At 40.9% G+C, this 27,832-nt stretch overlaps 2 protein-coding genes across 3 annotated transcripts; one reads left to right on the forward strand and one right to left on the reverse strand.

Moving 5' to 3' along the window:
- Positions 1 to 343: 343 nt before the first annotated feature.
- Positions 344 to 14,899, forward strand: rbfox1l (RNA binding fox-1 homolog 1, like). Of its 2 annotated transcripts, none has more exons than XM_084943276.1 (12): positions 344 to 753; positions 5,563 to 5,799; positions 10,301 to 10,480; positions 10,586 to 10,639; positions 10,725 to 10,817; positions 11,383 to 11,452; positions 11,531 to 11,590; positions 11,696 to 11,831; positions 11,907 to 11,946; positions 12,037 to 12,104; positions 12,985 to 13,057; positions 13,141 to 14,899. In XM_084943276.1, exons 1-12 carry the CDS (start codon positions 667 to 669, stop codon positions 13,183 to 13,185), a joined length of 1,143 nt encoding a protein of 380 aa, XP_084799402.1. In that variant the 5' UTR covers positions 344 to 666; the 3' UTR covers positions 13,186 to 14,899. The 2 variants fall into 2 exon arrangements, with proteins under 2 accessions (XP_084799402.1, XP_084799403.1); XM_084943277.1 differs by lacking the exon at positions 344 to 753 and adding an exon at positions 4,334 to 4,445.
- Positions 14,900 to 14,964: 65 nt separating this feature from the next.
- On the reverse strand, positions 14,965 to 26,154 carry leng8 (leukocyte receptor cluster (LRC) member 8). The gene is made up of 15 exons (XM_084943275.1): positions 25,781 to 26,154; positions 25,000 to 25,132; positions 23,020 to 23,154; positions 22,823 to 22,900; positions 22,127 to 22,562; positions 21,631 to 21,796; positions 21,380 to 21,550; positions 21,016 to 21,264; positions 20,765 to 20,926; positions 20,367 to 20,655; positions 19,974 to 20,075; positions 19,804 to 19,872; positions 19,565 to 19,694; positions 19,213 to 19,420; positions 14,965 to 19,117 (listed from the first exon to the last, which is right to left on the reverse strand). Exons 1-15 carry the CDS (start codon positions 25,819 to 25,821, stop codon positions 18,955 to 18,957), a joined length of 2,532 nt encoding a protein of 843 aa, XP_084799401.1. The 5' UTR covers positions 25,822 to 26,154; the 3' UTR covers positions 14,965 to 18,954.
- Between the last annotated feature and the right edge of the window lie 1,678 nt (positions 26,155 to 27,832).

Consider the following 27,832-nt stretch of genomic DNA (forward strand, 5'->3'; position numbering starts at 1 on the left):
CGCTCTCTGTTGGTCAAAGCGAAGAGCACAACCTGAACACATGGAAGAAGTTAAGATGAAGTTTGTTTATGCGCTTGAATCACGAACAGGCCTCATGTCATTACATAGATGGTATAACACACAGCTTCAATGTGCACAGAGAGGCTGGAAAGGCCTGCTTCTTTCACTCTGCACAGAGGTTTGACTGAGTGGTCACAGATCTCCTCTTACAAAGTGAGAGTGAGGGAGGTAAGGTGGTAAACTCAGAGAGAAGGACATGGGTGACTATTTATATAACTCTGAAATGGGACCCTGACCATGTGTTTCTGTCTGTCAGGCTGCATGATCAACTGATGGACACACAGAAGCTCACTGGCTTTCTCTTTCACTGCTCTAAATCCCATCTTTTCCGGGTGTTTTGGGGGTTTCTCTTGTGTTTTCTTGCTTGACTTCATTTTCGAGGTGAAGCAAAAGTCTTAAGCGTGGTCTTTTTTTCCCCACCTCCCTCACTTTCTTGGAGTTTCTGTTTCCTTCATTTGGGATTTTTCCTCCCTTTTTAAAAAAAATTTCCAGCCTGATCGCCTGCTCTTCTGTGTGTACATCAACCCTTCCTTTCCCCCTGCTCTCCTTTTCCTTTTCCTCCCATTTTCCTCCGTTCCTCATCTCCTCGTGTGTGGTTTTTGGGCTATGCTCTCCTCACCCACTGTGATCCTCCAGCCTTATGGACTCCCCGTCTACCCACAGGCAACCACATGCTACCCCAGCATAGTTCAGGTAAACCTCTTGATTTACTCTGTGGCCAGACATTATCACATAAATACTGAGATTTTCCCCCCTAGGGAACATCCCTGAAATCATCTACTGGGGAACTATAACTTTATGCAACAAAATAATATTATTTATTATTACAATTCTTAATCTCAATGTCAGTTATTTTGCATTTCTAGAGCTCTGGTTGTTATATTTATTCTTTTATTTACCCAAATACTCACATTAAGAAATATAATCAAATAATTGGACATTTAAATCAGCACCTTTGTATGATTTTGCTTAATGATTAAACTAAAAAGATCTTATTCCTATTACCAGACAAAATCCCTGTATTTTGTAAAACTTAAAACATTTTCCAGTGAGCAGAAGAAGCCAAAAGGCCCTACGTCACAGTTTAATCTAATTCAGTCTATCGATGCATTGCTTAATATGCAACAGGATCTGTGTGAAGTGTGCTAGTTGTGAAATGTCTTATTTATTCACTATTCCGATTGGTTAGCCACCAACATTTTGTCCGTCTGTATCTAGGAGTCCCACAGAATCTTAGCTCAGTCATTCTTGACCACCCATTTTGACCTCAGGACTTCCAGGCCATACACTTTTAGTCTTTAGTCCACCAGCAAGTGTCCCTGACATGCCACTAATGCCATAGCTCATTTAGTATCTCTCTACCTTGTCTCTGTGCTTCACACCAGCTGTATTTTTAGCCCTCCTCTCCTGAGCAGATAATCACAGGAAGAGGGTCTGTCACCTGTCTTGTGTCCTGTAGTGAGCTGTGCTTAAGATAAATATGTGAAACCAGCCTGTTGTGCATTTAAATGTTGAATATTAGGCTCCTCCGGGGTAACCTTGACTTATTTCATAAGATTCAGAGAGCTGTTTATGGAAAACAGATGCAGAAAGAATTGTTATTTGAAGGTGACTGGCACTGAAGTAAATAGTCTGAAGCCCCAGCTAGATCTTCCAAGATTCAAGAACTTTATTGTCAGTACAACAATATACACAGTATACAGCGTACCGAAATGCTCTAATCCTTCACTTCAATCCAGCAATTGTTCCCTTTTTAAAAGTGTCATATTTCCAAGTGCTGGGGAAATTCCTTTATGACTGATGTGGAGCATCTGTTTTAACACAACATTTGGCAGCTTGTAAAACTCCTCTCTCCTCATTATCAGCAATCTTTTCTTCTTTTTTTTTTATCAGCAATATAAACAAAAAGCCTGTCGTGTCTCTCAATAGGAGGAACCGGGATGTGCAGAATGAGCAGATGGATGGATGAAAAAAAGGAATATTGTGTTACACTTTAATAAGCTACATGTTGCTAACATTTGTAACTCGGCCAGCACCAAAAGGCCACATCTGCAGTCAGCTTCGTCTTGTGTAAATCCCGTGGCAGCTGTCCCAGCAAGCACCTGGCTCCAAGCCGTCGACCTCTGACCGCAAGCCAGCAGCTGAGGAAGGAGACGAGCGAGAGAGGGGGAACAAATGGCAAATGATAATAAAAAACAAGCCCGTGAGGAGTCTCGTGTTGAGACTGTGGTGCTGAATCAGACACAGTGGCTGGTTAGTTAGTTAGTCTGTAAGGTGGGGGGAGAGTTGATAGTGATATCTAACAGATGCATTTTCTTCGCTCAACATCGCTTTTATATCTCGGAGGAGGGTCGGAGCAGCTAGATCGTCGTTTCTTCTGATAAGTAGGACAGAGTGCAGGTGCAAGTTGTGTCGACATATTTGGAAACATGTTCCAGCTCCAGTGCGAGAGTTAAGAACGGCCTCAGAGTTGGACGGCGCCTCAATACCTATCTTTCAGCTCTGGTTCAAACTTAAATATTTCTCTTGAATAACGAGTAAGAGCTGCAGATGAATCATCTCCATCAACTTTTCCTCATTCAGTAATTATCAGGGTGAAGCCTGCTTTAATGTCAAATCTGGTTTGTTGAGAGTGCACACTTTATTAAAAATCCTCCTCCAAACCAACAGAGAGTGGTCAAATGAAATCCTCCAAGCCAACAAGAGTCTGACTGACAACCATTTCCTTGCTTATACAACCAGTTTCTCCTTCATCTCAAACCTTGCGTCAACAAATCTGAATGTTTCACACCTCTCAGTACAACAGCCAGCAGAGCTATGCCAGCCATTATGAGCTGGCGTGGGATAGAGATTTTTTTAATCGTGACTCCTTTAAATCCTGAAGGCAGCTGACACACTTGTGGCATTTTGCTTGTAAGGTAACTCAGGGTATCCTCTGATCCGGTGATTAAGTGAAAGTATCAGTGCTCTAATAGAAATATTCCCAGTTACTGTGGGGGAATCCTCACAAATGTGAGGATTTTCCAGGATTGTCTTCCAGAATAAATGTTCTTAGATTTGTGAAGTCGTATCCGGAAGCCAAGACAAAATAATTTCATCTGAACATTGTGCTGCAGCATTATTGTACATCTTTAAATGAGGACTGTCCACCATCAGAATGAACATACGGGCACTTTACATTATCTTCATGATCAGCACAAACTTTCATGTGGTTGAAACATATCATGTCACATGTGTCTGAAGTATTAAGATGGAAAAGTTTAGAGTACGAACAGCTCCAATAGTAAGAATCTGCCACTCAGTGTTACTGTTGCGATGAGGTCCTTGGAAAATTTTCCCTCCTGTAAGAACTCACTGTCTCCTGAAAGTCTGAGAAGGCCCGTCACAGATCTCTCATCTGTTTATACAAGAACTGTTGTGTTAAATGCTTCAGCTGGAAGTCCTAACACAAGATATAAAGCAATAAATCAGAAAGTTTAAATACATATATAACAGTACAGAAGGCGGCATATATACAACATATACGTAGACAGTCAGTGTGAAGAGGTGAGACTGCACAGACTGTGTTTCTTAGTCTCCTGGTGTGTGACACGTGGACTCATATCTCCTGCCAGACGTTGTCAGGGAGTGCAGACTGTCATGTTGATGTGGTGGGATCTTTAACACTGAATCACTGATGCATCTCGGCCTTCCTGAAGCATGGCTGGGTCCAAAACAAGGCGGCGGTAGGTTTACAGTATAAAGCAAGCTCAACATCAGAAATTCAAGTGTAAGCAGTATAAGTATGCTGTAGTCTGACAGCTGGGTAAATGTGTTCACTTTGTTGTTTTTTCTGTTGTGTGGTCATGATTTAGTAAGATCAGCGAAGCACTTCACTCGCACCCAACCCAAACATTGATGTCATTGTTGTGCTTGTAAAGTCCTCTGTTTCTTAAAAGGCAACTGAGCCACTCCACACAACACAAAGAGAAGTAGATGTTCATGAAAATGTCTCTGCGGTAATAAAACCGTGTCTGTCAGGTCCGATATTCTCGGAGGCGACATTTAGCGCGATGCACCCTCAGCAGGAGCACACACATTCATAAATACTTAATCCTGGGGGGGAAGCTCCGTACGCTTTCTGTGTTCATGAGTAGGTTAGAGGGGCCCTCTGGGCTCTTTGTGGGAGCAACAAGGTGACTGACAGTTACAGATGTCCACAGCTGGTGTGGAACACCTCCCCCACCCACAGCCACCCCCCACCCCCGGTCACTTTTCCTCTAGCAATCATTTGATGATTGGTGGATGGGTAGAACTTATGGTGCGGTGGGCGGGTGGTCAGCTGGCATTAAAACATGCGGCAGTTGTTAGACAATGCATCAGAGATCGAGGAATGCAGTAAGGGGGTAAGACCGCTTTTATTTCTCTGCTTTTTACCTCACTTGAATGGAAACTGCGCAGGAGTTTCCTCCAAACCACTGCTTACATTTGGTTTGGAGGAGGTCCTGTTTTCCTGTTTAATCTTGTTTTTCTCATTAAAGGTAGTTTTATGAAGCAGCGGGTTAGAAGGTCTGTTTCATACTATCGGTCCTTATATTTAGTAGAAATGTGCTCCTGACAAACATTTGTTATGCTTTTTTTAAAAAAAAAAAAAAAAGTTTTTAAGTAAACAGTTGTGCTTTTTGTCTGCTCTGCTTGTTGTTTAATTAAAATGGATATTAGAGATTCTAAAGTCTATGAGACTTAAAACATACCTGTGGCTGTTGAATCTGATGAGATTCCAATAATTTTACATGACATTGTACTACATAAAGTCAACATTTTGGACATAAATATTGTTTTCAAGTGCCAAATCTGTCATTTGTAATGGGAAAAACAGAAAGAGTTAAATTTAACAATGAGCTCCACGTTTGGCATTAATGAATGAATCAGTTATTACAATTGTGAGAAATGTCTTAATATTAGAGATGTTTTTAATTATATCTATACTTGGATGTTGCTTTGGATAAGCAAAAAGAAATGTAGTGTTTAGGACTGGTCATCAGATGTATTTTTCAAGGATAATTTACTATTTCTTTATTACCACACACAAAAAACAAACTCACAAAAGACAGTTATTTAAAAAAGAATAGGTAAATATATAAGGTAATTTAGTGACCTCTTCCAAACACCGCAACCTACCAGTAAGCTTATTTAGCTTTGTATTTTGTCTTACTATTACTATTAAAAACATCTTTTGCTATGGTTATTATTATCAGATTATTTAAGAGATTTCACAGCATTTTACTACTTCTGACAGTTAAACTGATGTGTAAAATTGGGTGGAACAATCATTTATTGTGGTATTTGTGTATCTGTCATCTTCATTAAAGATCACAGTGTCACTGCAGCGTGTTTATGCAGTTTGTTTTATTGTAAAAACAGAAGATCAACAACAGCATCTTGTGTTTCGTTTGTTTACATCTACGCTGTCATATTCTGGCATGAGTGGCTCATTCGTCTCCCTCTTCCTCTTTTCCTCAGGGGGCCCCCACTCAGGAGGCTGCCCCAGGCAGCGCAGACCCTGCCCTGCCTCAGGTCTATGCCCCGCCTCCCTCTTACCCCCCACCAGGTCAAGGTCCCCCAACGTCCGCCAGCAGACTGCCAACTCTCGACTTTAGCTCTGCACATCCGAGCTCAGAGTACCAGGAACATCCCCAGCTCAGAGTCTATCAGGGCCCTCAGCACGATGGGGGCGACTCTCTGACATCTGGCAACACGGTAAGAGCGGTCTGTGACAAATGTTGATGTTCCAGGCCAATAAAACATGATCGTCAGTAAGTTGACAGGTAGTACTTTCACATGTTCTGCAGAGCAACAGGCCCAGATAGGGTTTCCTTCTATATTTAGAGCCCCATGTCCACCGCGGTGTCCTTGTATGGAAATGCCTGTCACCCTCTGTGGAGCAAAATGTCGAGGCAGCTGATAAGGGATTTATTGATGAAAATAAATGCCCACTTTTCCTTTCTCCCTCCCCCAGGTCTCATTTAAGTGTCAATAAAACTGATCACCTTTCCAGATCGCCGCTCGAACTTTGTGCTGATACTTACAGTTTACAGTTTAAGCTATGTGAAGGATGTTTATAAAGTCCATGTCAGGCTTTTGTGATTTGTCTGATGAAATCATTTCTGGTACAGGATAAACAATGATTGCATCTTTAAAAATGTATCAACAAATGGTTTTTGAAACTAAAGAGAATTATTAATACATAATTTGTGTCTTCATTCTGCTACTGCGATAAGATTATTTCAACCTGTTTACCATCAAATTTGCTTTACATATTCTTTTAAAAACCAAATTAAATTTTTATTAAATCAAGGGAAGAAACCTGCATTATAATTTTAGCCTCAGTTGAATCTAAAGTCATTGCTCTGCAGCTGTTCCTGGCTGGTTGCGTAGATAACCCTCTTGTTTATTACCTCAAATGTTTCAGTGTAATCTTGCCGGTGGTGTGGCAGCTGTGTCCTTTACTCATACTGGCAGTTACCACACTGATGAATTTCACTGACACCCTGTGGTCTCTGGTTGCTGCTGATCTCTTTCTGTGTGTGGCCTGTACCACTTCAGCATTGGTGCACTGTGGGAGCGTCTTTAATTTCCATTTATATTGTAAGATAAAGACCCTACAATAACAGAGAACACAATAATGCACAAACAGGTCACACTGGCCTCAGTCTTTATGAGCTGCCTGATGTTTCCTCTTGATTTTGAATGAAATAACTTGATAAAACGATGAGGAATTGTTGTTACAATTCACAGGCCACTAATCTTCTGGGTTTTTAAAGGACATGCTGATTAGAGGAAAGACCCCAAGTCCTGTTAGGTGATGTTTTTCTCGTGAGCACAAGCTAAATATCTTGTTTTACTTTCACCTCAGAGTGTCAGTGCAGTCAAACATAAACATTCCTGTTACTCTTGCATATATCTTCACTTTAGTGTCATCAGCAGGAAACTGCAGGAAATCTGCTGCAGACTATGCACCATATAATCCTTTATCAGTGTGCAAGAGCATCAAGAGTAACAGGAATGTGGCATCCTGAGGAAAAACTTGATTAGATGCATTATATCTATTATTATGCTGTTGTAAGGAAGACTGCAGAGGAGGTTCATGGATGCAGTGAAAGAAGAAAGAAGGGGATGGGGTGAGATGGAGGCTGACGATCCGCTGTGGTGACACCTAAAGGAAGCAGCTGAAAGAAGAAGAGGATATGCTGCTGGAATCTTATGGAAATTGTAATAAACTATATTATACAATTAAACAGTTCGGAACTTGAGGGGCTCTAAAGAATTTCCATCTTGTGCTGCCATCAGGTTAAAATCAAAGTGATTTTTTTTTGTTAGCCTACTTGCAGAATAATGACCACCAGTAAGCTGTAGGCTACTTGCATTATTCCTAATTAGCAATTTGAATTCAATTTCAAGCTCATTTACAATAACAAATTCACAGTAACAGTTGCCTCAAGGGCCTTAATACTGTAAGCTAAATACCCTGCAATATGAGAGGGAAGAAACCTTTTTAGCAGGAAGAGACAACCAGCAGAACCAGGCTTTACAGTTTAAAAGCAAAATTTACCATGTCACTCTCACTGAATTGATTAAAAAAACAGCAACACACATGAGAGAAAGTTTGTTTTTTTAATAATGTAATATTTTGACTCACACTGCCTGCAGAGACCTATTGTCACTTCCCAGGTCTAACGTATTTATTATTTTATTTATTATTTTATTTTGAAAAAACTTATCTTAACCGTGTAAAGCCTGAAATATTGATTGGGACCCACACCCGTTTTCACACCTTGGCTCATGTGATTAGAGGATCATCAGGGGGTCCTTTTGTCCCTCTTTGGGGGGAAACTCCCACTAGGTTTAAATCTGGGACTCTCCGCCATTTGACCCTAGAACTGAAGAAGCTTCTCGGATGAGAGGTGAAACGTCTTCAAACAACTTAAAGAAGTCCAGACGCTTTTCTTTGCAAGCTCCTTTGACTACCCTTAAAATTCTATTTTCTAAAAACTGGAGTGTTTAGTGAACATCCTGACAAAATATAAAAAATATATTTTGTTTTTTTAGTGCATCAGTGTTTGATTCATCATGCTGTGATTGCAGCCATTCCCCAACTCTGTGAATGGTACTCATGACCATTGATCATTCGTCCTTGATCAGTGGTTGTTGATCAATGACAATTTGCATATTAATGCTCAAGGAACTGACATCACAGCCCACTGTTTATTCAGTGGTGCTAGTTTCAGTCATTATACAAATGTACTGTTTATAAGGTTGGGGAAACCTGCAGTCAGCTGAGACTGAAGAAGTCACCTGGATGAGTGACGAAACGTTTCTCCCACTGAAAACGGTTCATCCAGATGAACAGAACCAATCTTTTGGGACCTTGCAGAAGTGGTTACTTGAAGATGTGATTTCACCTTGGAACAGGTTTAAATATTCTTAACGGATTAGCAAATTTTTTTTCTTATTCATGTAGACATGAGTTATGTGGTCAGAGATGTGTGTGACTGTTTTGTTTTTGCAGTGCAGAAGTCTCCTTCAGACATGGAAACATCTACTCTGACACACGCAGAGCCGTCTGATCTGTGTGGCAGGTCAGCTCTGTGTCCTGCTTCTCCCTTCCTCCTCTCATAAATGGTGTTTTATGGCCCCGTTTATATATTTTATCACTAGAGTCCCAGACATACTCGGGTCCGTGATGATTTTCGGGGAAAGTTGAGACGTCGCCACGGAGGGAGGGGGTCAAAAAGGGGGGGGCGGGGTGAGGCTGACCGGATGATTCCCCCCCTTTCCCCCGTCTGAAATATCGCTCAGGTCCAGAACTCAATCCTGCATCGTGACAATGACACCACCACCCAACTCAACCCTCTGTCCCCCTGTACCCCCCCTCCACTCTGGCCTGTATGTGCGTGTGTGTGCGTGTGTGTGGGTCTGCTGTCTACAGTTGAAGCCACATCGAGCCAGTGTAGTGTACTCCAGTAGTAGCCTGTGTGCATTTATATGTCTGTATGAATGTGTTATTGTACCTCTCTCTGTCTGTCTCCTTCTTATTAATGATGCCCCCTGACGAACGACCTTTAACCTTTGGCAAAAAAGCAGCACCGTGACCCCCCACCCCAGACTGACCCTTCAGTTTTAAACTCTGTCCCCTTTCTGTGCACCTTCTTTGCCTTGTTTACTGAAGCCTTTTTCACTCCTTATCTGCCTCGTGGTACTAGACTGCTAATACTCAGGGCTTGGGAGTGTAATCTTATTTCTTATTAGAGTAGCACATCTCCCAGTAATTTTTCTTTTTCACGTTAATTTTTGTGCTCCCTGCTCCTCCTCTTCCTTTTGTTTCTTGCTGCTGAAGCTCACTGGTTTTAGTTTGTTTCCCTTTTTGCAGATTTTCTTTCAAATCTATATATTTTTAACCACTTTTCTTGCAACGGTTGAACAATGCTGGTTGGCCAACACACCTGCACACACATATATATATGCTCATACATGCACACACACACTAGCATCGTGGTGCATTGTGGGATAGTGAATGTTTTGGTTTTGGCACATTAGTTCTTGAATTTTTCTGCATGGGGCAGTTTATATAAGTTAATCTAGCACAGGTATGTCTCTAATGCTAAGGTAAAACAAGTAGTTGTTAGAGCCACTGTGGGAAACTTTGAGTTAGAGTCTGAAAACAGCTTAAAACAACTTCTCACTCTTCACGACGGCTGGAATGAGCAGTTTTAATACCAGACATTTGGCGTTTATTGTTAGCGTCACTGTCCTAATCTCCTACAGGCATGTATTCAACGACGCCTCACTAAACTGGAGCCCCTTCCACGCCTCCTTACATTTGCTTGAGAAGGTTCACTGGTTGCTGAATGCTGGTTGAACTTGGTTTGGTTCACTTGATCTCATGAAAGTGATCTTTGAGCTTTAATGCCATGTGATGCTTACGCAACTGGAGTTTTTACCTAAACATGAAATTCTCTGGAACATGTTGAATTTGTTGAATTTACTTTGTTGTTTGTTTGTTTTTCTCTTTTCCTTCTTTGCTTTTCTACTGATGCCCTCTCCCAATTTTTCTTCACATCTGTCCCACCTCATTCACACCCTCTCCATCTTTTGTTTTCCATCTTTTTTTGTTCTTCCCGTCCATTCTTCCTCTATCCACTTGCTTGCCTCCTCCTCTTCCTCTGCCTCCTTGTCCTGTTTCGTGCTTTCTCACTGTCAGGAGGACTCTTTGGTCCCCGTGACCTCTGACCCCCAGTCTCTCAGTGTGTCCGTGTCATCGGGGGGCGGGGCAGGAAGCGGTAGCGAGGAAGAGGGGTCAGGTAAAACCCAACCGAAACGCCTCCATGTCTCGAACATCCCCTTTCGCTTTAGAGACCCAGACCTCCGCCAGATGTTTGGGGTATGACAGTCACCTCGTTTCTGAGCTTCACACATACACAGAGCTCATGTTTTCATATTGAATCCAACAATTTCCATTCTGTAAAAATTGCTCTGACACTTTCAGCAATTTGGCAAGATCCTCGATGTAGAGATTATCTTCAATGAGAGGGGGTCAAAGGTGAGCAGCTCAGAAATATGATCAGTGCTTTTAAACCAGCGTGGGAATCATTCATCAGTAAACATATAACCGTGCAAACACACAGGGCTTTGGATTCGTCACTTTCGAGAATGCTACCGAGGCTGACAGAGCAAGAGAAAAGCTGAACGGGACAATCGTGGAAGGGAGGAAGATCGAGGTAAAGCGAGATTTCCCCATTTCTTTTTTAAAACTAGAAAACAAACGTGCAGTTTTGTTTTACCCAATATAATATACTCAATAAAACATAAAAATATGTTCAGGCACAAAAATATAATACATGGTAAACTGAAGTACTTTTCTTTTATTTCCCCCATACAACATATAATGGGGAGGGGAAACTATAAAAAGGCTCTTAAACTAGTGAAAAATTAAGGAATAATTAGAGGAAAAAAATCCTTAAAAATAATAAATAACATTAATAAAATATAATTTAAAAAATGGAACTGGGATCTTTTTCTTCCGGCCACCAATTTCAGGGACATGGGAGCCTCGTACAGTGAAGGCAGAGTCTCCCTGAATGAGTGACAGCAGTGGGAGAGAGAACAAAAAATGGCCACCTCACTATAAATGTATTTATGACCCTGTAACTTCCCTTGGACATTATACCTAAGTGATATTTATTGATCACGTGGGTGGAAATCACCCAGCTTTTGTGTTCTAGGTTTAACTGTTCTGTGATTATCTCTGTGATTCCGTGATTATCCTTATTATTTTATCCCCAGGTTAATAATGCCACTGCACGAGTAGTTACCAAGAAACCCCAAACGCCTCTCGTGAACGGTGAAATCTCAAGTAAGAAACTTCTCATTAATATTTGGGTCCTGACTAATCTTTGGAGCTTGTTTTTTAATAGAGGCCTTGTTTTTGTAGCTTCCGGTTGGAAGATCAACCCGGTCATGGGGGCCATGTACGCACCTGAGCTCTATACAGGTAACTAAACGTTTCCCTCTTTCATGCTGACATATTGCTCTGAAGAGATGATCAGCACTGCCATTTCACTCCTCCTGCTGCTTTTTTCCCTCTCCTCTATTTTAGTTGCCAGTTTTCCGTACCCTGTAGCGACTCCTACGCTGGCCTACCGCGGTTCAGCGCTGCGTGGTCGGGGTCGAGCTGTCTACAACACAATTCGCTCCACTGCAACCACACCTGCTGCTGTCCCCACCTACCCTGGGTAAGACTCTGAGCACCGGTGTCGGCTTTATATCCAATTACTTTCATTTTGATAATGTTTTATTGTTTTTTTCAGGGTTGTGTATCAGGATGGACTGTATGGAGCAGAAGTCTATGTACGCAGCTGAACTCTACTCATATCTTTACTTTTTTAATCAGTCAATCAGTTGCTGCTGCTTTATTGTTGCTTCATCTTTCCCATGCAGGGCGGATACCCTGCAGCATACAGAGTGGCTCAGTCAGCATCTGCTGCCACAGCGACCTACAGTGATGGGTAAACAGACAAACAATGTACACAAAGATGAATGTTCTTGCTCATTCTGATGCTCTGTTTGAGCCTCAGCAGTACCACTGAGCAGCTGTGTGCCTAATAGTATATACCGCTTTTACCTGAGCAGACACACAAAACTTATTTGGAGTATTTCGGCTATTCCCATGAAAATGTCTTCCTACCTACACAGAGCTCACCCTTTGAACTCAAACTTGGCTTTTGTAACTTTTATCAAGATCAACACAGCTTTTGAAAATATTCTGCCTTGTGCCAGGAAGTAAAGATCTGGATTTTCTCAAACAGTCAGGAATTTATCTTGTAACATTTACTGTGAGTGGACACAGTATGTAAAATAAAAAACCTCATGTTTTTTGTTCCTGTGTAGCTCAAAGATCCCACCTGATGTTCTTGTTTTTATCTCAAGGATTTTGTGGGCCTTGTTAAGCAGCTTTAAATTAACCAATAACACACAAACTGCTAGTAGAAGAAGAAGCTTTCAACTGCTCCCTTAGTAGGGGTCGCCACAGTGGGCAGATCCACGTTTGTTTTGGCAGATTTTTATGCCGGATGGCCTTCCAAATACAACCTCAAAGGGATGTGTGGCTCTTCCAAGGATAACAATATCATAATAACACCCAAAGTACTGTTTTTGTAAGATCACCAAATGTGCTTTTGATTGGTTTCCATCACATAACTTATTACAGTGCTGGATGCTCACATTAATCATGGCAGAATATTCACAAAATGTAAAAAAAATTCACATACATGCCTGACTTCAGTTGGCTTTCATTAATCATAAAGAATTTGCAGAATTTCATTTGCAGATAAATTAATAAGAAACAAAGTTTAATTGGAGTCGTGATATTATTTTTTTTTTAAACAGATATGGACGGGTTTACGCTCCAGAGGCCTATCACCACTCAGTCGGACCAACAACATATGGGGTCGGTACAATGGTGAGCAGCTATCAGAGTAAACAAAGCTTGAGAAATACATCACGGTGGTTAACTTGCACCTTTCACCCTACTACTGTCAACAGGCCAGTTTGTACAGAGGAGGATACAACCGCTTCACCCCCTACTGAGGCCCGGTGAAGGGCGGGGTCGTCGGGCATCTCTGTTGAACTTTGGGACACTGCAGGGCAGATTACAATAATCCTTAAAAACAACCTCGGAAATGTGGCACACGTGGTGTCACCTCCTGTCTCCATCACAACCTCTCCTCGGGAGACTAAACAGACTGAAGGTTAAAATACTGTAGGACCCACTTACCATCCGCTCTGCTGGAGAATACGTAGGAGACGCTGTCGCTTGAAACCTTTTAATGCTTTGCTTTTTTTTTTTTTTTTAAGAATGGATAAGTGGTTAAAAAATACTGTGAGATTCTTGTGTTTAATAATTTGGGATTTTTTTTCAGGGGTCAAACTGTGCAAAAAACATTTTGTACAATTTTAAATGATTTATTTTTGTTGGCACTACTGAGTGTGTGTGTGTGTGAGTGCGTGTGTGTGGGAATGTCTGTGAGTTTCAACATCAAGAGAGAGATTTGGCTGCGACACTGATATTGCAACTAAAAACACAGAAATAATGTTTATCAGCTGGACTTATTTTTATTTCTAACAATCTACCTCTAAATCTACATGTTTAGCTTTTCATACAGCCATTACATTTAATCCTTGATTGCAGTTTCTTGAGTCCTTTCCTACCTTTCTGTTCATAAATCCTAACACAGTGTAGTTTCTGTTTTCTGGCTTCACTCCTCGCTACCTTGCTTGAGCTTTGATGACCGGAGGGTCACTGTCCTGTATTTTGTCCCTCTTTTCTCCTTTACTCTCCTTTACTGCTAAATGACTTCTTTTCTTGTATCAGTTAGTTCTTCTTGGCTTTGTTTCACTCTTTTCTGCTTTGTTTGATGTTTACCTCTGAATAAATCAGACTTTTTTCTCCTCTATCTCTTCTGTTCTTTATTTATTCTGCTTCTCCTCACTCCCTGGGTTTCTGGTTTTTCTTCTGTGGCAACATGACCTACACACATTGTAAAGTGAAAATCACACGTGTAGTTGGAATGAGTCTGGATTGATACCATCAGGCATTACATCGGCAATGCTATAGAAAAAACCCAAACAAACCCTTCTTTTATTTTCTTTGTGTGATTTCACTGCTTACTGTTTAGTTGCATCATTCTCGTATTTTTCCCTCCTCCTTCTAACACTCAGTGCCAGTATTCATGCTCTACATGTATGAAAACCGTCCTGGGCCTGTTTTCTATTTTCTGCACTCTCTAAACTTCCAGATTATTGGCCTTTATTTCATTTCCTTTGTAAGTTTCACCTCATGTGTGAGATCAGCAATGCATTTTAATCTTTTCTTATTAAGTCTTATAAGTGTTTTATGCAACAACTTCTTTACTCCACGTTTGTTTCCTCGTGTGAATTTCTTCTGTACCGTTTTGCTGCTCTGCTTCTGCCCTTTTTCTTCTTAGTAGTATTTCTTTTAGCGTTTAGTATTTTTCGTTTGCCAGCTTTCTTGCTATTTTTAAACTGAACTGTCCTTTGCCATTATATGCCTTTTGCTGTTTGCATGACAAAATGATTTTTTTCCTGCTGCACTTTCTACATCTTTAACCTTCCACACTAACTTTTTTCCAGCTGCTCTCAAGGCTTTTTAATATGTGTTGGTTAAAGTAAAAACTATCACCATATGAATGAACATTAAACCATCGTGCTTAGTCAGCTAGCTGATCTGCTTTATCACAGATGCCATCATTCAACATCTTCATAATAAACTGTTTGCAACCAACTCTGAAATCTAGCAGTTCAGTGGAGCACAATCAATCAACTCCAATAAAAACGCAAGACAGTATGTGATCTCTGTACTATTTTTTTTTTTTTTTTATTAGACGTCTTTCCAAAAGATATGTACACAATATTTACAAAATGGCAGTTTATCCTATCAGATCTATGTAGCCATGGGAATGAGGGATAGGGAGGGGGCATTGCAGATAGACCTTCAGCTTCAGTTGTTAAAGTGCTGCAACACAAACTATTAAAAGCACTGCAGACAGGATACAATACTTACTAGTGAGAGTTGCACACGGCAGTCACAAACATACCCAACATAAGAGGAAAAAAAGGGTAAGAATGACAAAAGAGAAATACTGGTTAGAGAGTCAGGGGAGAGGAGAGAGGTTGAAACATCATGCAGGGAGGGGTGAAGAAGAGAAAGTGAGAAGATTCTACGAAAAACTAGTTAAAAAAAAAAGAAAAAGAAAAAAAAAAAGAAATGAACAAAGGTGGAGGGAAAGAGGGAGATGGGAGTTCTTCAAGGGTCAAAAAAGCAGTTACAAAGACTGATGGAGGTATACACCAACATAGGAGCAAAATACACAAAAATTGGGAGGGGTGGGGTATTAAATGAAAATGTGTACATTAGTTATCTGGATGATTTTTCTATGTAAAGACAAACATCCTGGGCTGTTTCAGTGCTGAAAATCTGAGACATCAAATGTATACAATACAAGCCTGCATTAAATTTAAAAAAAAAAAAAAAAAAAAAAAAAAAAAAAACTTACATCATTTCAGAAGAGTCACTGCTTAGCATGTGAACACAAACCTACAAACTTTATACTTGAAGAAAAAAAAAAAAAAAAAAAGTGTTGGTGAGTTTTAGGTCACTATGTTCTGCATGTCCAGACATATTTTATTCAATGCCAATTCAACTCTGAAGCAGCCTGCCAGTATAACAAACAAAAGCTAAAACATTTCTAATCGGTGGAGAGAAAGGAATTGAAAAAAACAAAAATCCAACCTAACCAAATATGAAAAGTCTTATCAGCAAACAACTATGCAAATGCATCTGGACACGCAGAACCCCACAGCACAAGGCAAACATGACTCGAGAGCTTTGTTTTTAAAAACTAGAACAGGTACGATGTTGCACACAAAACCATTTTAAATAAGGGCTAGCAGCAAATCCCATTAGCAGCATTTCAACATTTTCAACTTTTCATTATGCGATGCTCCCCTGTGTTTTACGAGCTGTATGGCTTCAACTCAGGCGGGTCAAACCGAGACTGAGTGCTCACAATTCACTCTCTCCGGCAGGCATCTGGAGGAGTTTCGCCCACTTATCCCTCCGTGTGCTCCTGCAATGCAGCAGCCTTGCAAGCTGAAGGACGAGAAGTCTGGCGGCATGTGGGAGGAGGGTTTAAGGAGTGAGGGGAGAGGGGGGCAGTAAGGAGGATAGGGGAGTAAGGTAAATGAAGGGAGGGGGGGAAAAGAAAGGAAACATGTTGAGATCTTTATCATTACAAAACATATGCTGAAATCAAAAGGTCAACAACGAACACATCTAAAATATATATATATATGATCCAGGGTCACACGTGATTTATCGACATGATTGGTCAGGAGGCAAGGTTTTAGCCACATTGGTCTGATTTGTCACTGAATATATACGAAACCAGCAGGAACCAATCAGAGAGCACAAAAAAGGAAAATGTGGCACAAAACCTAAAGGGAAAAATTTCAACAACTTATTTTTCCTTCTTTTTTGGACCAATAGAGTCTGAGCATCGAGCCAAAATTGGGTTTGACAACCTGTGCGACTGTGTTCAGGCTGCACTCGGAAACAGCGCTAACTGACATTTCTCCGATATAGCCACACTGAGATCACTGCATACAATCAAATTCTACTTTTTTTTTTTTTTTTTTTTTTATATAAACATTGTTCAATAGTTGTATGAACAAAGAAAAAACAAACAAAAAAAAACCTACACGGTGTACTAAAAAGAAATCACATCAATTATCATACAGTATTTACAAAGTATACTCTGTTGATAAGTAAACGTGTAGGTTTTACATTAAGCCTGAATCCATTCCTGTTCTTATCAATCAAAACAGGATTAAATACTCAATGTCAGACTCAATGTTCCTACAGCGGTTAATACTGATATTAATTTAGAAAAAGAAAAAAAAAAAGAAGAGGAACAATGTTGACCACCTACACGTTTTCAGCACAACTCAATTAGGACCAGATGTTTTGCTGGTGAAAAGCAACACATGGATTATTTTCCTCACACTTAGGAGCTGATCAATCGCCATTTTCAGTGTAACTGAATTTCCCCACTCATTGTCTAAAGGGTTGTTAATATACCATCAATATTACACTGGGTCCTAAAAAGCACAAAATACAGAGAATCAACTCCACGGCCACTTAGAGAGCCTGTTTTTATCTTGTTTTGTTTTTTTAAATACTAAACTGAGGCTCCCATTTCAAACTTTTTGTTAAAAATTTCATATCTTCTGGGAAAAAAATGGACAAAAGCACTTGCCTGGACTCAAACTACTTCTTTATTTCACTGCTGTCTGTACCACTTTAAATTCATGTTTTGATTGTAATACTCAGAGACAGCAGCTTCCATCTGTGCAGTAAAAATTCTGGGATTTTAGGATATTGTTCAATTTATTTAATGACACGTGGACTGTCCAAAAATCATTACGAAGTATATAATTTAAAAAATAAAAATAAAATTCTGGTTCCACCGCCATAATTTTTTTTTCCTTTTGCACAAGAGAATGCCAAATACTGATAAGTGATAAACCCACAAGATGTAAAACAAGTTGGGAAAAAAACCAAAACAACAAACAAAAACTTGAGGCAACATCTCTGTTGTGCGGTCATCCACCTCCTTCCAGAAGAGTCCCTTTCTCTTACCAGCCTTGCGTGTAGTATACAAACCACTTTTTAAGCCTTCCTGAAGAAGCTGCAGGTCTTCCTTTGATGCTCCACCTCAAAAAAAAAAAAAAAAAAAAAAACCCAACTAACTTTCAGCTACATCCAAGGTGTCAGCTGTGACGTCACCATTATTTTCTGAGGAACAGCTGGTGAGGATACAGAGGTGCACTGCTGCATTTGACAGGGTGAGCTGGACACCAGGTGCTGGTAGGAACTTCTACCTGAGGGTGATGGAAGCAGAACTGCACTCTGCCTGGGGCTACTCTGGAACATGAAGCTCAGCTTCCAGGTCATGGAACTTGATCTTGATGAGGAACACTTATCCGTTACAAAGTCAATGCGTATCCGAGACTTGTTTAAGTGCTGATCGACCAATTCATAAACATGAGCAGTGGATGAATAATACTAAATCAGGAACGGGACTTTAGACTTCAGTTTCTTTCACGGACCTTGTAGAGACAAATGGGAGGAACAGCCAGCTGTAGATTTGAGGAGGAAACTAGATGTGGGAAGGGCATACAAACCACCTCTTCTTTCAGGTAAATTGCTGGCATCTTCTCTGAGTCTGTACGAATAAAACTAGACTTGACTTGATTTTGCAGGTCCGACTTCAGACAGTGAAGAGCTGGATGCATGACTTGAAAAGCCATTTCCCTTTTGGTAAAAGTTGAATCTTCTGGTCTTTGAGCTGCTGACTTGGGGAAGGAAAAGACATAACAACACTGTTAGCGTTGAAATCTGAAGGTGGTAACGGAACAGGAACTGTGATCTGGTTCTGTGACTTCTCGGTCACTAAGACTACTTGATCTCAGGTCTAATCTGTTCCCTCACTTATGTGGCATCATAAATGTAATGAGATGGGCTAAACTTAGAATATGTGAGTGACAGTATGTGCAGTTCTGTGCATTTTCAGAACAGTTCTTAGTGTCAGAAAAACAGATCTGCATTTTTTGGCCTGACAGAGTAATACACTAGCCAGCATCTTTCTATATGGGTGTTAGTCTGCCACTGCTCTTATCTGAACTCGCTGTGGTGTCTGAAGTGCAGTGCATTGAATATGTAAGGATCCATGATGGTCCCTTAGCCACTCCTTTCACTGTGCTACCCTTCCACCCCTCTCAGGAGGCAGCCAAAGAGGCTGTGCTGGTTTTGCAGTCTATTTTTTGGGGATCAGAAGGCGTGAATGTGACCCCTAGCCCGGTTAAAAAGGCCATACAGGAGTCTAAACAAGAGAAGGCTAAGGTGGACTGCACATACTGCACTGGCAAGTCGGGTCTGAACCTGTGGACAGAGAAAATAGGCAAACGGGTCAGGAAACTGGTCAGCAATGAAGCAGCTAAAATTTACAATTAGCATGTTACTGGAGCATAACTTACGTTTTGACCATGGCCCTAAGTGCTGCCTTTCTTTCACGCTCTACAAACTTGTCAATGAGATATGAAGCCATACGCGGGGCTTCCAGGTAGAGCTTAAAGAACCGGTGATAGTTTCCTAATGCCCAAGCTGCACGAAGTGAGAGGGCATGAGCCACACAATCATCTGCCCGTAGTGCTGGGGTCAAATACACCAACTCAGTGGTTAGATCTGCAGGGGGAAGATGAATGAATGGCCAGTGTCAGAAACTGAGACAGGGAAACTTGTAAATATAGTTAAAACAAAACAAAACAACAAAAAAATCCCACAATGTTCAGTGCAGTGGTGAAGACTTCTAAAAAGATCTGAGCATACCTCCAGAGTTTTTAGTAAAGATGTAATACAGCAATCTATATGCTGTAAATTCTCCAATGTTCTCCGAGGGATTGTCCTTATACAGGGCCTTCAGCTGGGTCTGGCACTGGTTGAACTCTTCATGGTCTCCCTAAAATAAATAAACAAACAGATAAGCATTCAACCAGTTTAAAAAAAACAAAACAAAACACTTTATTACTTTTAAGTAGTCTGTAATTACTGAGGACCAACAGATTCACCTTTTCTAGAGCTATCCGTGCATGACACTCGTACACTTCCACTGTGAATTCAGTACGAATTCCTTGAACCTAGGTGCAGGTAAGAGGAATAAAATCAATGAATGAACGAATAAAATAACAAAGACATAAATTAACTTTGAAAAAATAAATAGTATTTAAGGACAACCAACCGTTAGGTCCTGTCGTATGGACTTCATCTGCTCACAGGCATATGTATAGTCCTGGTTTGTTTTCCAGTGGGCTTTCACAGCCTGCAAAGATTTTCTCAGCACCTAGAATGACAGTTAAACCATTTAAAGCCTGAATCTTGATGCCCTGTGATGCAGGGATTTAGGAGTATGTACATGTAGTGCACAGATTCAATCCCCCTTCCTCTGTCCTTGGGAGATTTTCCTTCAATATTGTAAGAAAATCCTTATTCAAGAATATATTTCAAAAGAATTCCTTGTTTTCTTGACAAAATGATTTTATAATGCAAGTGGACATGGTATCTGAATTTAAAAGCAAAATGCACAAGTAGAATGAGATTATATAAAAAAAAAAAAACAAAGCTTAACACTTACATGCACTGGGCGCACAGTGGAGGGGTCAGGGGCACAGGTGAGCCTCAGGTAGTGCTTGGTGATGTCCTGACATGTTCCCACAATGGGGCAGTCCTCCCAACTAAGGCCCTCTTGTGTTCCATCAGGCAGGTCCAGGGCATTGATGGAGAGAACCAGAGGCTCTGAGCGAAGCTGTTTTTGGAAACGGGCTGCTCGGCTCTGCTTCTTAGCTTCTCTGTTGGGATCGTGGAAATCCAAACCAGCACTGCCCCCTTTCCTCTTCTTTCCAACAGCTGAATCATCCATGTTTCTGGGGAAAAGAAGGTATACTAACTATCAGCACCATAAAGCAACTTAAAAAGACAAAACAAAAATGTTTTCTTTCTGCTAAACAACGATACAAGACTTTATAAATTTACCGTCTTCCTCTTCCTTTTCCACCTCTTCCTCGTCCTCTCTCACCACCTCCACGCCCTCTATCCCGATCATTGCCACGACCACGCCCTCCTTTCTGACCTCGCCTTGAAAGCTGAGGTCGGAGGTCACTGCAGATGCTGCTATCTGACTGTGAGTCAGAATCACTGGCAGGAAACAAACAGGAGAACATTTGAGCTGGGAGCATGCAGGAAAACTACAATAACCAAAGAGAGGAGGAGAAATGGTTCCATACCTGCGTCTGTGCCTTTGGTTGCTGCGGTCCCTGTGCCGGCTGTGTGAAGGTGATGGTGAGCGGGAGGAGGAATCGGATGAACTAGAAGTTGGACTCCTTTGAGAAAAGATATTCCTGTAGTTGCCCAATCTGTGTCCAATACCTCTGCCTCTTGAAGCTCCAGCCACTGTGCTTCCACCACAGCCAACTGAGGTATCTGTTGTCCTCTGAGGTGCAATGCTTTCCCAACGAGACTGCTTAACCTTTAACCTAATAAAGGAGAAGAGAAAGACGAATACAGTTTGAATGCACAACAAAAACAAAAAACAAAAGCAGAATTCCAATGCCTAAAGTAGTTACAACCACAACCTACTACTGAACTCACTCTGGCAGTGGCTCACGGGTCCAATCAATGGTGTAAGCAGAGCCATCTTTTAAGCGGTCCTGTAGAACTTCTTTCAGCACCTTCTCCGTACGATCTTTGTCTTCCTCGGTCTCACAAGCTGTGAAACAACGCTGCACATATTCCTTCATGGCTTGCGGCCAGTCCTGCGGTCTGGAGGAGAAGCATTTACATTTAAAGTCATCAAGTCATTCCCACATCAAGAATTACTGTAGACAGAGCAGTTTTCTCACCGTGCCTGAGGACCTCCAGGTGCAGCACTGGCAGTAGCAGGAGATGAAGGTGCTGGATTCAACCCCGAGGGCTGTTCGCCTGGAGGGAAAGCCTGATTGGAAACTGGGGATACCTGATAGGTCCTCTTGGGAATATTGAACTTCACAGAAGTTGTGCCAGGTGCCTCTACAAGATGTAAAAATCATAGAATCGTTACTGAAACTCACTCTCATAATAGCAATAGCAACTTATTCCTTTTAGATATTTTTGAATTTGGATGAACACTGCTAGACTGATCACCACAAACACTTCCTCTCCTACTCTATTTCTGCATTTAATGGCCTAACAAGTTTTTAACTTGTTTGAATATGGTGCATCTACACACTGCACTTGAATACAATGAAAAGAGGGGGATAGAATGAAAACAAAAGCAGCAACACATCCATTAAACTCTGTAATAAATCAATAAAGTTAACATTAGAAATGTAAGCTTCCCAGCAAGAGAATAAACCTTACGTTTCATGCGGTGCCAGAGTTGCTGTCCTTGCTTCTGGTTTTTGTTCTTGTTGGCTTCTCCTCTGCCCAGTCCAGCTGCATACTGAGCAGGCTGTTGTTGCTGCTGGGAATTATTCTGAGATGCCTGATAGGCATTCTGAGCCTGGAAGTTTTGTCCATAGTTAGGCCTTCCCTGTGAATGATTGTAGACTTGCATCTGGTTGGGGTCTCCAGGTGGGTATGTCATACTGTTGTTGGTATTGTAAGAAGTTTGTGATGGGGGAGGGGGGTACTGGGAGTTGGGTGGTGGGGGAATGGGAGGGGGTGGTGGAGGAGGGGGGTTTTCTGAGGTGGTTGGGCTCTGGGGTGGTTGAGGAGTAGCAGGGGGAGGTGGTTGAGGTTGAGTTGGGGAGGTGTAGCTGGGGGACTGATCTTCCATTCCAGGCACTGGGGGAGGCTGTAAAAAGACAGAAAAACCTGTTTCAGCACTACAGCAAAAATGAAACCTTGCAAGCATAAGCAAGCTACACATGTATCTGGAGAATAAAACGCAATACTTCAAAAAACCATATAACCTGTAACACTACTACAGCTTCAGTGGTGCCTGAATATGTGCTTATTTTTCAGGTTTCTTAATCCCAGATAAGTATCATGAATCATATTAATTATTTCTACATATAAATATTCTGCTTTACTAAGAAAATGTAGAGTTTGTACCTGTCCATTAGACGTAGGAGTTCCTGGGTAAGGCCCTGGGGGTACACCATACTGATTTGGAGGATAAGCACCACCATACTGGAAATTCAGAAAAGGACATTTTATAATATTTCTCACTTTAAATTCAGTTTTTGTAAAAAGTGTAACTGTACAAAACTTCTCCAACTGAAAGCAGCAGTGCTCATATCTTTACTTACTGGCCCCATGGGGTAGTAGTAGTTATAGGGGTATGTATATCCAGGATAGTGCTGCTGAGTTTGCTGGTACCACGGATAGTACTGCTGCTGCTGCATAGCAGCAGAGTCAGTTGCTGCTGGTTGGAATTGGCCAGCCTGAAATAACAGACACACGCAAAATAGCTTCAGTGTTACCATCAGGAACTGAGAAAACATAGTCCAACACAGACAGCAATTATAATGCAGTGTGAACATAAAACTTCACCTTTGTGAAACCAATAAAACAGTTGATAAGACACTTTAAAGGTTAATACCTGGGGTCTGTACTACAAGAAAGCTTCATCATACATAAGACATCTTTATGTTGTCTAGTTTTAATAAGACCATTAATCAAGTAGGATTGTGCTACTGGATGAATACTGTGGCCATTACTGTTTCTAGGGAGCAATATTTTTATTTAATTTTGGGAATTTAACAGCCTGCATCTTTGAGAATTCATTTCTGTAAATAATTAATCCGAAGAGCAATAAAAGAAGGTACTAAAAGGAACTGGCAGCGGGAGTTGAGCCAGCTATGATTTTGTTAGTTGGTGCAGTCAAGCCCCAAGGAAAGCTGTAAAACATCTGCAGACTATGCAAATGCAGAAGCCAACAATATATTCTAATATATCATTAACAACACATAAGTCAGACTAGAACTACAATCTAGTATTGTTTATCTCATGTTTTTGCTATGTGTAGAAAGTATTTCTATATATAAACACAACATAAACACATAAACTCACAGTTAAATCTGATTAGGTCAGTAAGTGGGAGGTTTCAGTGTTTTAACTGCTGTGGACAACATAATTAGGTCATTATCAGTGATCACAACTGTAACCCTAAAAACCTAGGACATCCTTGCTAGTATTCAAGCTAATCCCCCATTCTTCTTCACAGAATCCCCCCCCCCTTCAATTGGCACTCTAAACTTACTTTTCATCAATCATTTTATTTACACAAGGATTGTCCTGCATATGAAAAAAAACATGGAAGGTTTTGGCCTCCCCCCAATGGAGGATCAATAGGACTGTGACAAAAACTAAAATGGATTTTACTTTACTCATCCTTACGTACATTTCTGGTTTTTGAAACAGCCACAAATTACATGATAATAGTCTCAAGTGACAAACTCATATTAAGTCTGAATGGTACTTGTGGCCATTGACCAATGATCATGAAACTGAACTCACAGCCTATTGTTAGGCACTAGATTTGGTCATTATGCAAATGTGCTGTTTATAAGGTGGGGGAAACCTGCATTCAGCCGAGACTGAGGAAATCACTTGGATGAGTGACAAAACATTTGTCCTCATGAAAATGCGACAGAATCAACTTTCCGGATTTTCTTTACATGGATGACTGAGCATACAACAAGATATAAAATAACTATTAAACACTTTGGTTTAACTAAAATAACAGCCTTGTAACTCTTCAAGAGCTGCACAACACTAAAACTGAAAAATAAAATTGTTTTATTAAGTGAAATCAAGTCACAACAACAGTTGCCTCAAGGCACTTTATATTGCAAGGTGAAGACCATAAAATAATGGGTGTATGGTCCAGCTGCTAGTACATCTTCCTTCGCAGCCTGGTTGAACTCGAACTTGTGATTTTTGTCTAAAGCAATAAAACAAGTTTGTAGCTTTCAAATTCACAAGAAAAAATATCCTTGCCTATTTTGCAAATATTAAGCTTGTTGGAGGATGTTCAAGTGGCTCGCTTTGTAGGTGCTAGATCACTGGAGGCTGTCATGCAGCTCAGGCTCTCAAGACGTGCCTGGAGCTTGTCTCACTGATGTTCACTAGGGAATATAACTGCATGAGATTGCTAAGGCAATATCAGAATATGAATATTCTAATATTTTTGTATCATATAGAAATTTATATAGCTATAATGGAGACTATATGATATGGTACAGGTATATTCAGGTGTAACAAACAGACTGCACAAAAAGACAAACCTCTGCAGCGGTCCTGTTAGGTTGTGTAGTCTTAGCAGAGGTCTGACTCTTGCTGATGGATGCTAATGCTTGTCTTGCCTTCTCCCATTCAGGATTTTCATGGACCTGGCCGTCTGCAGCAGCACCATAGGACCTGCCATCAACACAAGGTCAAGTATCAAGTCTATTCTAGTGATCAGAACACATGATCAAACCCATTTAATCAGCAGAAAAACAAAAGTAAGCCCAATTACCGTCTGCAATAAGATTTATATTCGTTTAGACAACTACTCGCTTCAGAAAATAGATTGAAGGCCTACTTGACGATTACTATTGTGCTCAAAATGTTGACCATTTAATCATTACCCGTTTACACAACAAGTCTACCCTCCCTCTGTTAACACCGGATATCTATCAGCTAATTAGATCATCTCAAGCAGATGATTAAATCATTACGTTTAAAGCAACAGCTAACAGCCAAAACAGCTGATGAATTAAGGCCTACCCTAAAACTTCAACTGTCGCGTGCTAACATCAACGTACAACATTAGAGTGAGCTGCAACAAACCCTGGCGTTCAATCAAAAATATTACACGTTCACAAATAATGTATAAAAAAAACAAGCATCTTAACAAATCACCTTTCTGCTAACTACTCCAACGGCCTGCTAGTACTTGCCAACACCCTGGCCTAAGCTAACATCCTTCCCACGAATTTAAGATTAGGGTATAAATACCTATTTCAGGCATACATTAAAGCAAGTTAGCCTAAAATCACAATCTATTCAAAGAGTGTTGCCTACCAGTTAGTTGTAAGAGCTGCTTGTGTCGTGTTGGCCGCCATTTCGCTATGATTAGCGTTAGAAAGCTAACGCTAGGAAAGTTGTCTGCCAGCTAAGCTAGCAGGTTGGCTAACGGCGTTAGCGTTAGCTTCTCCGCTGTAGAATGTAAACAAGATGAAGTCCGAGGCGAGGGCCAACGGTCCGGTTAGAAGAAGAACAGCCGGTCGACCTCGAACAACACTGCCTAACTAAATATATCACACTTAAATATACTTCTGCAAGATGTCCTAATTAATAAAATAGCATAAATTTCATCTTATTTCGTCCCTCGTTCGTTGACGACCAACTTCATCTGACCGCACAGTGGAGATACAAAATGGCAGCTAGGCGAAACCTGCCAAGTCACGTGACACCTTGCTGTTTTGTTATTGGTTGAATTTTCAAGAGTAACGCCTTCTCTATCCTCTATCAACTACACCAATCAAACCTTAAGCGGGATTATGGTTAGACTCTCATTTTAATTCTGTACGAAACTGTGAATTTTAGTATCGATCCGCCACCACGTAAATACCAATAACAGATACTTTTAGCCCATAAAGGTAGCTTATGTAGGGACGAGCAGTGTGTCAAATTCTGAATACGTTTTAATAATTCACATAAGGTAGTTAATGCAGCAAAACATATATTTCAGCTTTTCATGTATTTTAAAACGGTTTGTTTGTTTGTTTTGGGGTGGGGGGGCTGAAATATAAATGGGCCTATTTTAAAGCACTTTTTTATTAACTTCTATTGATTAAATGTACTAGAGGCTATAAATAAAATAGATGTAAGCGTCAACACAAGAAGTTGAGACATTTTTCACAGTGTCTGTCCATCTCCACTCTATTTACACATCAGTCTGTCACCAGAGTAAGTAGGTCTCAGGGGTCCATTAAAGTCACTGACTTCAACAATGAGTTACACTTATTCATATAGTTTGGTAATGAAAACATAAACATCCATATTACCAACTGGATGTTAGTGTGAGCTCAGTATAATTATTCAGTTAACAGTAGTTTAGTCCTTCTACAACCATCATGCTGAGGGGAAGTACCCCTCGTGTTGCTTTGAGATTATGAATAGGTCATTCATGAGCTTGCACGCAGGTTTTAAAGCATGAGCCTATCAAAAACTGCAAAACAAATGAAATGGAAACCTGTTGAGGACATTGTGGTGACTTCAGTGATCCCACTTTTGCAGAAAAGTCTCTCCTATTTGTCTTTGTAATCTAACAGATATTTCTGCACTACAACTGTGGCGACATTTTTCTGTGAGTGTACTATGTGTATACCTACCAGTCAAAGTCGGTTACCCGTCCAGTTCACATGGCCTGCTTCCACCCTGAGTGGGTGAAGTATGTGAGGGTGGTGCAGGGCATGTATGAGGACAGCAGATTACATTTGCTGATTACAACAGGGATCTGCTCCGAGTCCCTTATTGTTTGCAGTGGTGATGGTCAAACCTACTGTGATGTGTGGTTTGGAGGTGGTGTCATTAACACAAAGACAGCTGGAGTTGGCAGAGTTAAAGAACAAGCACATCAGAGGGACAGCTCAGGCAAAACTGGACTGGATGTACTGGACAAAGGATGTTGAATACAGAGCTGCCAGGCAGGAGGAAAAGAGGAAGACCACAGTGAAGACGCGTAAGACATGCAGGGGGTACGTGTGACCGAGGAGGAGGCAGAGGTGGCGACCCCTAAAGGGAGCATCTGAAAGAAGAAGCCATCACTAATATCAATCAACAATTACTTATACAGAGCCCCCAAATTAATCCCATTATCAGCACCAGTGTCAGTTTTTATTCACGACATTCAACAAGTTTCACCACAGTTGACCATGTCTGGCAATGAGTAATGAGGGCAGCTCTTATTTTAATCAATGATGGGCAACAGTAGCTATTTTTTTACAGTTCTCATGATCCATTTTTCCCCTTTGACTTCCCGTGAAGCACACACAGCTGCAGGATGTGTGTTTGTGCTAGTGTGAGTACTACTGAGGGGAGGCGAGTCATTTCCTGCCTTAGTCGTTTCCA

Source organism: Perissodus microlepis, chromosome 11 (assembly GCF_051167445.1).
Source record: "Perissodus microlepis isolate ML-2025 ecotype Zambia chromosome 11, ASM5116744v1, whole genome shotgun sequence".
NCBI classification, from domain to species: domain Eukaryota; kingdom Metazoa; phylum Chordata; class Actinopteri; order Cichliformes; family Cichlidae; genus Perissodus; species Perissodus microlepis.